The sequence below is a fragment of the Arvicola amphibius genome, chromosome 15 (genome assembly GCF_903992535.2).
Source record: "Arvicola amphibius chromosome 15, mArvAmp1.2, whole genome shotgun sequence".
Taxonomy (NCBI): Eukaryota; Metazoa; Chordata; class Mammalia; order Rodentia; family Cricetidae; genus Arvicola; species Arvicola amphibius.
In genome coordinates, this window is record NC_052061.1 from 32,847,398 (window position 1) to 32,859,949 (window position 12,552).

The window sequence follows — 12,552 nt, forward strand, 5'->3', positions numbered from 1 at the left end:
ACTTGAGTGGGAAGGTATGGCAAGAACATTTCCCAAGGCTACGATATAGTTTCACTTTGAGCCTGAAAGCTAAGAAAAGGAGCTGGAGGCAGCTATCCAACCGAGGCTGCATAGGGATGCAGCAAACCCTGCTCACCTGCTACCCCAGACTTCCTCTGGTAGAAGGCTGACTTTTTTTTTTTTATTTTTGGTTTTTCGAGACAGGGTTTCCCTGTGTAACAGTCCTAGCTGTCCTGGAACTAGCTTTTGTAGACCAGGCTGGCCTTGAACTCACAGATTTGCCTGCCTCTGCCTCCACCACAGCCCGGCTGAGATTAAAGGTGTGCGCCACCACCGCCCAGCTAAGGCTGACCACTTTCAAGTGAGATTACAAGAGGACAAATGGCCCAGGTCTTTTCTGGATGGCATCAGGGTGATAGGTTAAAGTGTCAGGCTATAAGCCCAGTGACCAATTCCATTTCTTCGTATGACCTAAGAGAACTCACAGCCTAACTATTTTCAACACAGAGAAACTGAACACAACATAATTCTAAGTCTCTCCTGATTTTGAAAGTTCTAGATTTTAAGAAATGGCTTCCCATCTCTCACTCCTTGGCTGCTTGTGAGGGCACAGGATGTGCTATTCCAGCCAACCTCCTGACCCCTGGGGCTCCTCATACAGGCCATGAGTTTGGGATGAGAAGGTAGTCCTGCTGCACAGCAGTCGGGGGAGGAAGGAACAAAGTTGGGCTTGCTACCATGACTCAGTCCTTCCTTCAGCTGTATCTCAAGATGTATTTTTATATTTTCAGACCCAGTATTCCCACCCTCAAAGGCCTCCTTTCTGTACTTACGTGGGCCTGAATCAAAGCCAAGAAAAGGGCACAGAAGAAATTCTTGGAACTAGAGCTTTGGGTACTTAGGAGAGCAGAACTCTCATTATAACAATAAGGACAACATGCTCAGAAGCAGCCTCCAAGGTTGTTTTTTGAAAAATGTTGCAAGTTTGGACACTGGTAGAACCAGCAAACCCTCTGATCAAGATGGCAACATCAGATCCCTCCCACTGAGGTCCATGGTGGCTAGGGAAGAAGTGGACAGCCGAGAAGAGGATGTAGAAGGACAGTCTAAAGACAGAACAGAAGTTTTAACGAGTTTGTAGAGACAAGGTCTCAGGTCAGCCTCAGCTGAGTGTTGGGATTCTAAGGGTGTACAATCATGCCTTACTGGGCTTTGCTTTTGTTTTGATACATAGCTCTATTCCCCCCCCCCCCCCCCCCAGGTAGGGTCTCTGTAGCTTTGGAGCCTGTCCTGGAACTAGCGCTGGTAAACCAGACTGGCCTTGAACTCACAGAGTTCTGTCTCTACCTCCAGAGTGCTGGGATTAAGGCCCGTGCCACCACCACCTGGTGTTTGGTTTTTGTGGTGCTTCAAGCATCCTAGTAGATCATCTCTAGCCCTGAAATTTGCATTTGATCTTAGCCCAGCAATTCTCAACCTGTGGATTTTGACCCTTTGGGGTTGCACATCAGATTCATAACAGCAGCAAAATTAGAATTATGAAGTAGCAATAAAATTTTATGGTTGGGGGGTCACCACAACATGAGGAACTGTATTAAAGGGTCACAACATTAGGAGGGTTGAGAACCACTGTCTTAGCCAAAAGGCCAAGAAACAATCAAACAAAAAAAACCCCAAGGAAACAACAAAAATAACAACAACAACAACTACAACAACAAACAAACAAAAAAGATGAGAACAAAGGGTATTTTGGGTTTTGTTGTTGTTTTTTCAAGACAGGGTTTCTCTGCATAACCCTGGCTGTTCTGGAACTCGCCTTGTAGACTAGGCTGGCCTTGAATTCCCAGAGATCCACCTGGCTTCCCCCCTCCCCAAAAATTTTATTTCTAAAAATTAAATTTAATTAGCTAGGTGGTGGTGCACACCTTTAATCCCAGCACTCAGGAGGCAAAGGCAAAAGGATCTCAGAGTTTGAGGCCAGCCTGGTCTACAGAGTGAGTTCTAGGACAGCCAGGGTTATTCAGAGAAACCCTATCTTGAAAAAACAAAACAAACCAAAACAAAATTTTAATTAAATAGACACAGAGAGGGTAAGCGTGTTGCTCAGTAAAACAGTGCTTATCGCTGTACAAGACTCAGAATTCAATTCTGAGCACCAAAATAGAGAGGAAGAGAAAGAGGAGGGAAAAGGAGAGTGAGAGAGAAAGGAGAGAGAGAATGAGAACAGAATGCAATCTTGTCCCTTCTAAGAGCTTATGAAGCGAAGGGGGACAGGAAAGGGGATGGAGACAGAACAGGTATAACTAAGTGCATAGAAGAATGACAGACAACCTGTGCCAGCCTATCTAGCAATGTTTATTTTAACAATGCCCGGGAACAACCCTGGAGGGTTCTCGATCTAGATGAGTGCTAAAAATGATCTCTTTTGTTTCCATTCAAGGATTCTGCCGAAGCCAAGTAGCGTCCAGAGCCTGAGCTAGCTTTCTTTCCCTTGTTTCTTAAACAAACGAGTTCTTTCCATATAAAACAAAATTTTAGATGTATTCCAAGCTGGGTCAAACTCATTGCTTAGCTAAGGATGACCTTGAACTTCTGATCCTCCTGCTTCCACCTCCTGAGGTGTACACCGCCAATTTTGAGAACAGGTAATGCTCAGGATCAAACCTAGGGCCTCGGGTATGCTGGGGGAGTACTCTACAAACTGAGATTCATACCCACTTTAACTCTGAGGTGGTATTGAGCCTCAGTGGCTGTTAGAATCTCTCTCACAGATGTTGTGGTCTCTGTCTTCGGAGGCACAGCAGGATTTAGTTCAGGACAAGTACTTAGGCAAGACTGAATGGCAGGATGAGTGAAGAGATGAAGATAACTCAGCTTTCTGCAAGTGTGCCAGACAGCATTGGACTGGAGCCCAATATGGGGTACCACGCATTTACTAGGACAGAGAAAACAAGGCATTCTAGGCAGAAAGAGTGGCTCTGTGAGATGAGAGACTAAGTGGGGAAGGAGAGTATGCAGAAGTATGGCCAGTAGGAGACAGGTGGACCAGGTAGATCACCATAACCATCCACCCAATAGAGAGTTAGCATCTATCTTAGCTGAGGCAGGGGGAGTGTTCAGGCCATGAGTGACTCCGAAGTCAGAATGTGGGAGAGGTGATAGCCTAGCCCCCAGAACTAGAGAGCTTATGACAAAGAGGTGAAGTCAAACGTTGAAAAGGAGAGGGAGAGGACCAGAGGGAATGACTCTGAGCATAGCCATGTTGTTTCCTTTTGCTGGAGGGCCTCTGAGGGCTGCAAATGGAAAGAGCAGAGATGAAAGGTAGCTCTAGCTAAGGCTGACATGTTGCTGAAGTGTCTGAAGCAAGGCCTTTCTGTAGGAAGGGTTAATGCAGCAGTGTAAGGAATGGCAGCTGCTTCTGCCACTACAGGCAAGGTACTGCTCTCTGGGGAGTGTGTAACCAGGGCAGCAGCAACAGAAAAATGCCTAAAGGATTAGACTCTGGAGCCTGCAACCAGAGAAGTAGCACATGATGGGACTCTGCCTTCTTCCCTTGGAGCCTGCCCCACCACATAAAAAACAACCCTATCTCCTAAAAAGAGGTTTCCAAACGAGGATAGGTCTCCCGCCAGCCACTGAGAATCCACTACCCACACCCAGTGGCCCAAACAAGGCCACCTTTCAGGGGCACATGTTGCTAGGTATTAAGGAAGGCCTGTCTGAGGGTATCAGCAATCTAGTTTGTCTGTCTAGGGCATACAAAATGATGAAAACTGAGGTCCTGGCCAATGTGGTCCAGTTCAACTTGGAATAGAAAACTGCGTCATGCTGGGTGGTGGTGGCACATGCCTTTAATCCCAGCACTTGGGAGGCAGAGACAAGTGTATCTCTGTGAGTTCGAGGCCAGCCTGGTCTACAAAGTAAGTTCCAGGACAGTCAGGGCTGTTACACAGAGAGAAAAAGATTCATGTCTTCATTCATCCTGCCATGTTGTCCAAGTGCTGGTCCTGAGGCAAGTCCCAGTGTCCCTTATTTGTATCTTCTTGACATGGCAGTTATAGATTTTGGAACATCATATAACCCCAAGTGCAAGTGCTATGAGAAAAAGAAGTGAGGAAGAGTGAGGTGAGGAGCAGGTCGGGGAAGAGCTGACTCTGGGAACCCATCTTATTACAGGTGATCAGAACTAAACGGTGTTAGTCCAGCTCACTGCCCTCAAGAACCCTTGGCTCCAAGAAGAAGGATGGCTAGCCCAGGGACCACCTGCCACCACCCCATAATTCCCAGGCAGAAGCAGGGTGGGTTTCTTCTCCCACCAACTCTGTCACCTGCTCAGAGGCACTTAGGCTCCTGGTGTAGTCACCCAGGCTCACCCATGGCTCAGAATGCCCAAGTGGAGGAGGATGAAAATTCAGGCTTCTAAATTCGAAAGACAGAACTGCTGATGGCATCATCATTCTGCCATCAGCCTCCAAGAGCCTCTTCATACATCCTGCCTCTAGGAATAGAAGCCTTGACAAAAGCAGTGACATCAGGCCAAGAAGTGCCACACTTGTCAAGTGAAGCACGGCAGCTGAGTGAGACCCCACTACACTTCAGTGTGGATCTAGATGACTCACATCCTGTACTCTCTCCTTTAAAACAGCTCCTCCAGCCTCCTGAGCCTCCTGTCAGAGGAAGTTCACCTCTGGGTGGCTCTGTGTCTTCAGTATTCTCTCACCCTCATCAGGTCTTCTTTGCCCCTTAACAGAATGTTCCCTCACTTTCAAACTGCCTTCTTGACTCCAGCACCTCCAAATAGGTAAACTTAAGACTTCTTTCTGCAATATTAACTATCTGCATGCACGTCCTCTTCGTTCAACGCCCCGTGTTTGCTCTAAGTGAAGAGCACATTCACTCATGGTGTTCTGTGAATCCTTCTGTCTGCCCACAGGCAGCCCTGGCCAGGAGTCTCTAGCGCACCACCAGCAAGGTCTCTGTTTCAACCTGCCTACCAGCAGCTGCATCTGGACCCTTCCCAGAGCAGAGCACAGAATCTCTGGTTCTATCTAGTCTTTGAATTTCAACAGAAGCAGGTATATCCCCTACTCCACTCTTTTGTTTTTCCCTTGTGCTCAGATAATCAATAACTAGTTAGTGACACTGTGCAAGCTCCAATTAAATAAACTGCTTCATCAACAATTGCCAGAATCAGAAATTCTTAGGAGTTCCTACAGATTTTTCAAGTCTTTCCATTTGAGAAACAGATTCTCTCTCTCTCTTCCTCTTTTAGATAAGATCCATGCTGCCCTGTCATCTGGAGAGAGCCTCAACAGCTTGGCACCATACAAAGCTCAGAACAGAAGCAGCCTTTCAACTTTCAAACATTCATATTCTTTTTTTGTTTTTCGAGACAGGGTTTCTCTGTAGCTTTTGGAGCCTGTCCTGGAACTAGCTCTTGTAGACCAGGCTGGCCTCGAACTCACAGAGATCCATCTGCCTCTGCCTCCCGAGTGCTGGGATTTAAAGCATGCACCACCACCGCCCGGCTCAAACATTTATATTCTATTTAAAGCATCAGTTTCAGCTATAACCTAATGTAGTCCCTGAGCCTCCTATCAAAACTACAGAACCTTCTGAGTGCCTCTACAGGATGTGCTGGCTGACCTGTGGCATCTTATGCTGTTTAGTACTAGCCCAGCACAAATATGTGAGAATCAAATTTTCAATCACATACCCATTCACATAAAATCCACAAAGGACAGGAGACCAGGCATGTGCCTTCCATGGTGCTGCTGGCTCTGTGAAACTATCAGGTGTTCTCTAGCAACCCCTGCACGCCAGAGACCAAGCACAGGTGTCAGTGTGACAGTTATCATCTCTCCCATAAACGGTGCAAACGGAAACCCTCCTCAGTGCCTGTCACAGAATTGCACTGAAGAGGAAGACTTTTGTCCTTAAATCACTGCCATCTTTGAAACGTATGACTGGGAACCCTCCTAGAGAAGAGCAGCTCCATTCCTGAGAAAGGGACATCCTTAACTAACCCCACAACCTCATCTGCAAACTAACAGGGAGGCCTGACAGAGCATAGAATCTCAAACAAAGTGATCTAGGCCCTTGGGTGACTCTTACAAGGAACACTGTTCTGAGCCAGGTGATGGGGATGAGAGGGCTGGGCCAAAGCCCTGGGAGGAACTAGTCACAGTAAACAGTTGCTCCCAGAGCTCCTTCCCTTCTCTGCAGGTGACAAAAATGGCAGAAATGGCATCTGACAGTGGTGAGGCATTTGGGAGGTGGAGGTGGAGGCAGAAGGATTGCAGTTCAAGGCCATCCTTGGCTACACAGAACTTCAGGTCAGTCTAGGCTACCTGATACTCCCCCTCAAAAACAAATAAAGCAAAGGGGCACTGAAATGTGCTCAGTAGGTAAAGTACGGTCTGAGTTTGAGTCCTAGAATCTACATGAAGGTGTAAAGACACAACCTACTCCATAAAGTTGTTCTCTGACCTCTACATACATGGACGGCATGCACATGCCCACACACCCACATTATGCACACACATACAATAATAAGTAAAGCAATAAAAAGTAAAGCACAAATCAAAATAAAGTAACAACAAAAAGAGGCACAGACAATAAATAGCACCCTGGCAGCCCCAGCCCTGAGGGGAGTACTCTGTACTTTGGGAGAGGGGCCCTCACTATCTTGGCAGAGTCCTATAGTCCTGCATAGCTCAGTTCATGTTCTCACAAGGCATGGCAACTCTTCCACAAGCACACAGGTGTCCTCCAGCTCACAGTTTACGGCAGTCAGCCTCATCCCTACCCTGTCAGAATCCTCTGAAAGGCAGCTATCAATGACTCTCTTTGCATCTTCCTTTAGCAATCAGCAATACTAAAAACTGACAATTTTTTTTGCAACTATCAGAAGTATCCATGGATCTGGATACACAACTGGATGGGTTGCTATTTGAATTTGGCACACAGGCTAGCATTTGTTGACATATAACTTACTATTTAAATATTTGAGCTAAGGCTAGGTATGGTGGTGCAAGCTCATAATCCCAGCAGGCAGAAAGATTAAACGTTTAAGGCAGTGGTTATATATTGAGTGTGAGGTTGTATGAGACTCTGTCTCAAAACAAAAGTAAACTAACTTCTAACATCCTAAATCAAAAGATGAGCATACATGGGGTCCTCATTGTTGTCTGGCAAAACTGAAGAGATAGGAAACTGAATATAGATAAGAAATAGAGATAAAGGGGCTGGAGAGATGGCTCAGAGGTTAAGAGCACTGGCTGTTCTTCCAGAGGTCCTGAGTTCAATTCCCAGCAACCACATGGTGGCTCACAACCATCTGTAATGAGATCTAATGCCCTCTTCTGGCCTGCAAGTATACATGCAAGCAGAATACTGTATATGTAATAAATAAAGATTTATAAAAAAAAGAAGAAATAGAGATAAAACAAGACGTTCCTGAGAAAGGGGTATAATCATTTTAGCTTATGTGGTACCCAGTGGAACAGACACTGGAGAGACCCTACCCACATCCACCTCTGAGCTCACCTGTAGCTACTAGGCCCAGTCATAGCTTCCCACTGCCAGGGCCTGCATCTTTATGCCTCTCTACTTAAGGGTTTTATCCAGCACTCGTTAACATTCAAGATAGGCAAGAAACATTAGGGATTTAATGCCAAAAAAGAATCTAAAGATGTTTAATTTGTTAATTATGAGTATGTGTGTATAGAGGTATGTACATGTGTGTGCTGTTGCCCATGGAACTGGAATTACATAGGTTGTTGTAAGCTGACCAACATGGGTGCTGGGAACTAAACTCAGGGTCTCCACAAGAACAATACACACAGCCAGGCAGCACATGCCTTTAATCCCAGCACTTGGGAGGCAGAGGCAGGCAGATCTCTGTGAGTTCGAGGCCAGCCTGGTCTACAAGAGCTAGTTCCAGGATAGGCTCCAAAGCAACACAGAGAAAGCCTGTCTCATTTGTGTGTGTGTGTGTGTGTACAGGTACACATGCACATATGTGATGAGGCCAGAGGGTGATTTCCTTTATCATTCCCTACCCTATTTTTTGAGACAGGGTATCTCACTGAATCAAGTACTCAGCAATTTGGCTGGATGACCCTCCCATCACTGGCTCCACAGTACTCAGATGACAAGCACATGCCACTACCTCTCTTTTCCATGGGTTCTGAGGATCAGAACTCAGGTCCTGTGTTTACATGGCAAGCACATAACTAGCTAAGCCATTTCCCCAGTCTCAGCCCACCTGTTTTGTTCTGTTTGAGCCAGGGTCTCACTACACAGCACTGGCTGGTCTGTAACTTGATATGTAGAGCAGACTAGTCAATCCACTTCTAAATGTACTTGTTCATTAGACTTACTTCTTTCCTGCATCACTTTCTCCCGTCTTTACTGAACCACCTCCCACATAAGCTTTCTGCTCCCAGGTCCTCACCTCAAGACTTACATTTAGGAGAAACCAAACGAGGACACTTTACTAGTCTGTTGTTTCTACACTGTCTGCCTGGTCCCCATGATCTGCCCTCAAAGCAGATCCCTCTGACCAGGAGTTAATACCTTCCCACAGAGGGGCCTCTCCAACATCCCTGGAACAGAAGCAAGACATACTCACCTCCCCCAAATAACTGTATTTGCCCCTGAGGATCTGCCGGTAAAGCCGGGTGCGGTTGTCATCCTCAAAGGGCATGGTGCCACTGAGTAGGATGTAGGCAATGACACCCAGGGCCCACATATCCACGGAATTGGTGTAGGGTTTCCGAACCAGGACCTCGGGAGCAATGTATTCAGGTGTGCCACAGGTGGTCTTCATCAGGCAATCGTCACCTTTCTTTCGGGCACTGGCCAAACCAAAGTCAGTGATGATGATCTTGGAGTCAGTGCCTGGGTGGTAGTAGAGGAGATTCTCAGGCTTGAGGTCGCGGTGTGTGATGCCCAGGGCATGCAGATACCGGACACCATCCAGTACCATTTGCAGCACTCTTGTGGCATCTCGCTCAGTGAAAGAACCTTTGGCAATAATCCGGTCAAACAGTTCACCACCAGTGGCCAGCTCCATCACCATGTATACACGCTCCTGTGTCTCAAAAACTTCCACCAGCTGAATGATGTTGGCATGGCGCACCCGGCGCAGCACTCGGAGCTCGGACTCACACACCTCCCGCCCTTCTCGGTACTTGGTCTCGATCATCTTGATAGCATATGGCTGTCGGGTTGCCCGGTGTTCCACTCGTACCACTCGGCTAAAGCTGCCTCGGCCAATCAGGGCCTTGATGTCATACTTAGCTGTCACACGTGGGTCAAACTTGGCTCTGTACTTCGCCACCCTGACCCTACGTGGTGGTTCTGAAGGAGGTTCTGTGTGGCCAGTAGTGGGAACACCAGGGCATGGAGGTGCATACTGACTGGCAGCTTTGAGAGGGCCAACACTGTCTACCTCTGTGATGAAGTGCTTGTATACATCAGTCTTAGTGCCACTAAAGGGCTCTACTTTCTTGACCAGATCCAGCTGGACATCCTTGGGTGGCTCAGGAAGGACCTTGCTTGTCCCACAGCCCATCACGGACACGGGGGCATCCTCCCCAGCGAGGCTGGCAGGACCTGCTCTGTAGGCAGTGCCCCGTCTACACCTATGCAAACGAAGAGAGGGTAAGTCAGTATAGTCAGGGATACCCCTGAAGGACAGCATTCTCCCTCTTCCTTTCGCCTTGATAAATGCAGTCTAATTAAGAATGAAGTCAAATATGGTGGTGCATATCTGTAATTCTAGACTCTGGAGGCAGAAGTAGGAATACCATGCGAGTTTAAGGCCAGTCTGGTCTACAAAGCAATTCTTCTGGGCCATCCAGCTTTACATAAATGAGACTCGGTCTCAAAACAAACTAACACAATTGACTGACACAATACCCTGCAAAGGGGTGTTGTTGACATCTTAAAAAGTTAAGAGTAGGGGATGGAAAGATGGCTCAGCAGCTTAAGAACACGGGTTGTGGTGGTGGCGCACACCTTTAATCCCAGCACTTGGGAGGCAGAAATGACAGATCTGCGTGAGTTCGAGGCCAGCCTGGTCTACCAAGTGAGTTCCAGGACAGCTCCAAAGTTACAGAGAAACCCTGTCACGAAAAAAACAAAAAACAAAAACAAAAAACAAAACAAAAAAAAAAAAAAAAGAAAAAAAGAACACTGATTGCTTTTCCAGAGGATCCAAGTTCAATTCTCAGCACTCATATGGCAGCTCACAATTGTTTGTAACCCAGTTCCGGAAGATCTGATGTCCTCTTCTAGCCTTTAATGGCACCAGGCACACACATGGTACATAGACATACATATAGACAAAACACCCACACACATAAAAATTTTAAATAAAATGAAAATAAAAAGACATCAGACAGAGTACAGAAGCCAGACAAAGTAGCAACTCACACCTGTGATTTCAAATTTTAGGAGGTTGAGGCAGGAGGATTATCTTAAATTCAATACCAGGCTAAGCTACACAAAGACTTCTGAGACAGGACAGAGTAGGGTTACAGAGACCGTCTCAAAACAAAATAAAAACAACTCAAATCGCAATCTCGGTCTAAGGAGAGGGTCTAAGAAAAAGACCAGGGCTGATCTCTATGGCCTTGGCTTACATTTTCCTGGATCGCATATTCTTCAAGCCTAACAGAGGGCAAGACCGTTCACCAGGCACAGCTGTTGGGTCCTTTATTTCCTCTTTAGTCTTCCTGACCCTCCTAGCTGAAGTCTTATATTTCCTAAGTGTTAAAATCACTCCTCATCTTTCTGACTCATCTCTTCTGAAACAGGGATGTAGAGAGTTGGAGACCTCCTCCAGCAGCAGCAACCATAAAAACTCAGAACGCTGTATCTCCAGGTCTCCATGGAGAGCTTTCTAACCATTATCTTCTTACAGAGGTGGACCCTACAACAGCAAAACTCCCTACTTCACTTTCCTGCATGGTCTCTACAGCCTTCTCTTTGGCAGCTATCCTGCCCTACAGTCTCATATTTGCCCAATTTCCACATGGCTAAAATCTAACCCAGTGAACTGGAGACCAAAAATCTTGGCACAGTGTCCCTAGGTATCAAACACCTATAGGATACAGGCAGGAATAAAGGATAAAGACATATGTTATATGTCTTTTTTAGATTTTTGTTTTTAATTATGGGGGAGGGATGTGCACATAAGTGCAGGTGCCAGGGCCAGGCGGTGGTGGCGCACGCCTTTAATCCCAGCACTCGGGAGGCAGAGGCAGGTGGATCTCTGTGAGTTCGAGGCCAGCCTGGTCTACAAGAGCTAGTTCCAGGACAGGCTCCAAAGTTACAGAGAAACCCTGTCTCGAAAAACCAAAACAAACAAACAAAAAAGTGCAGGTACCAGAAAGGGTTGTTAGATGCCCTGGAGCTGGAGTTACAGGTGATTGTGAACTATCTGATGTGGGTGCTGGGAACTCAACTCAGGTCTTTTGCAAATGTAATATGTGCTCTTAGCAGAGCCATCTCTCAACTCCCTATTGTTTCCTTTTAAAATACAAAAATATAAGACATGATCAATAAATATTAAATAGAAAAAGCATAGGAATATATTTTTCATAGAGATTGGTTAAGATTAGGTTGAGAAGGGTCTTTCTACGTGGCCCAGGCTAACCTGGAGCTCTTTTCCCCTTTCTTGAGATAAGGGTCTTATGTGACTCAGGCTGGCCTTGAACTCAATATATATATAGCTCAGTGCTGGAATTACAAGCATGTTCCACCATGCCCAGGAAAGCGGTGAATTTCAATAGAGCATAGTGTTCAGCTTGGGAAATAATGCTGGCATATATAGAGTGACATGGTGTTAGGAAAGCAAGAATTAATCAAGTAACGGGGTATGTTGTCTCAAACCAGTAATCTTAGCCTTCAGCAAACTGGCAAGAGAATTGCTAAAAGTTCAAAGCCAACCCTGGCTACAGTGTGAGCCCTCACTTCATGGAGAGCAGAGAGGGGCTGAAGTATAACTCAATGGCACAATATTTTTCTAGCATGTACAAAGCCCTGGGTTTGATTCTCAAGCTCTGTCCTTCCTATACCCCCAAGAAAGAGTTAAGTCAGCAAAGGTAGGAATGGAGATTCAAATAAAAAAAGTAACATACTTCAAGGCCCAGAAGTCTAGAGTATGCCTGGGAAAGGGCACTAGAGTGTTATAAAGCTGAGCAAGACCTTTTGGAAGATTAGCAGAAACCAGGTTATAATGAGGACCAGGCCTTCTTGAGAAGTGATGGAGAATAACCAAATAGTTTATAAAGAAAGAGTTAATCTCATCTTTGCTTAGAAAGGAGTGTAAGGTTAGCCTAAACAATGGTCTAAGTGGTCTAAATGGGCCAATCACAGTGTGGTGTCCCCAGATGGTGAGATGGAATTAAAGATATGAGCAGTACAAGCCAAGAACTAGAGTAGTGACTCTCAGTTTGGGAATCATGACCCTTTGGGGGTCAAACAACCATTTTGCATGGGTTGCATAACAGATATCCTGCATGTAAGATATTTACATTA

At 46.1% G+C, this 12,552-nt stretch overlaps 1 protein-coding gene across 1 annotated transcript in view; it reads right to left on the minus strand.

The window, feature by feature from the left end:
- The window catches only part of Pskh1 (protein serine kinase H1), a 31,219-nt gene that overhangs the window by 7,721 nt on the left and 10,946 nt on the right, over positions 1-12,552 (minus strand). Inside the window, exon 2 of the mRNA XM_038312870.2 lies at positions 8,636-9,650. Coding sequence (XP_038168798.1) covers positions 8,636-9,580 — 945 coding nt within the window. The 5' untranslated portion in view covers positions 9,581-9,650. The remainder of the gene's footprint in view (positions 1-8,635; positions 9,651-12,552) is intronic.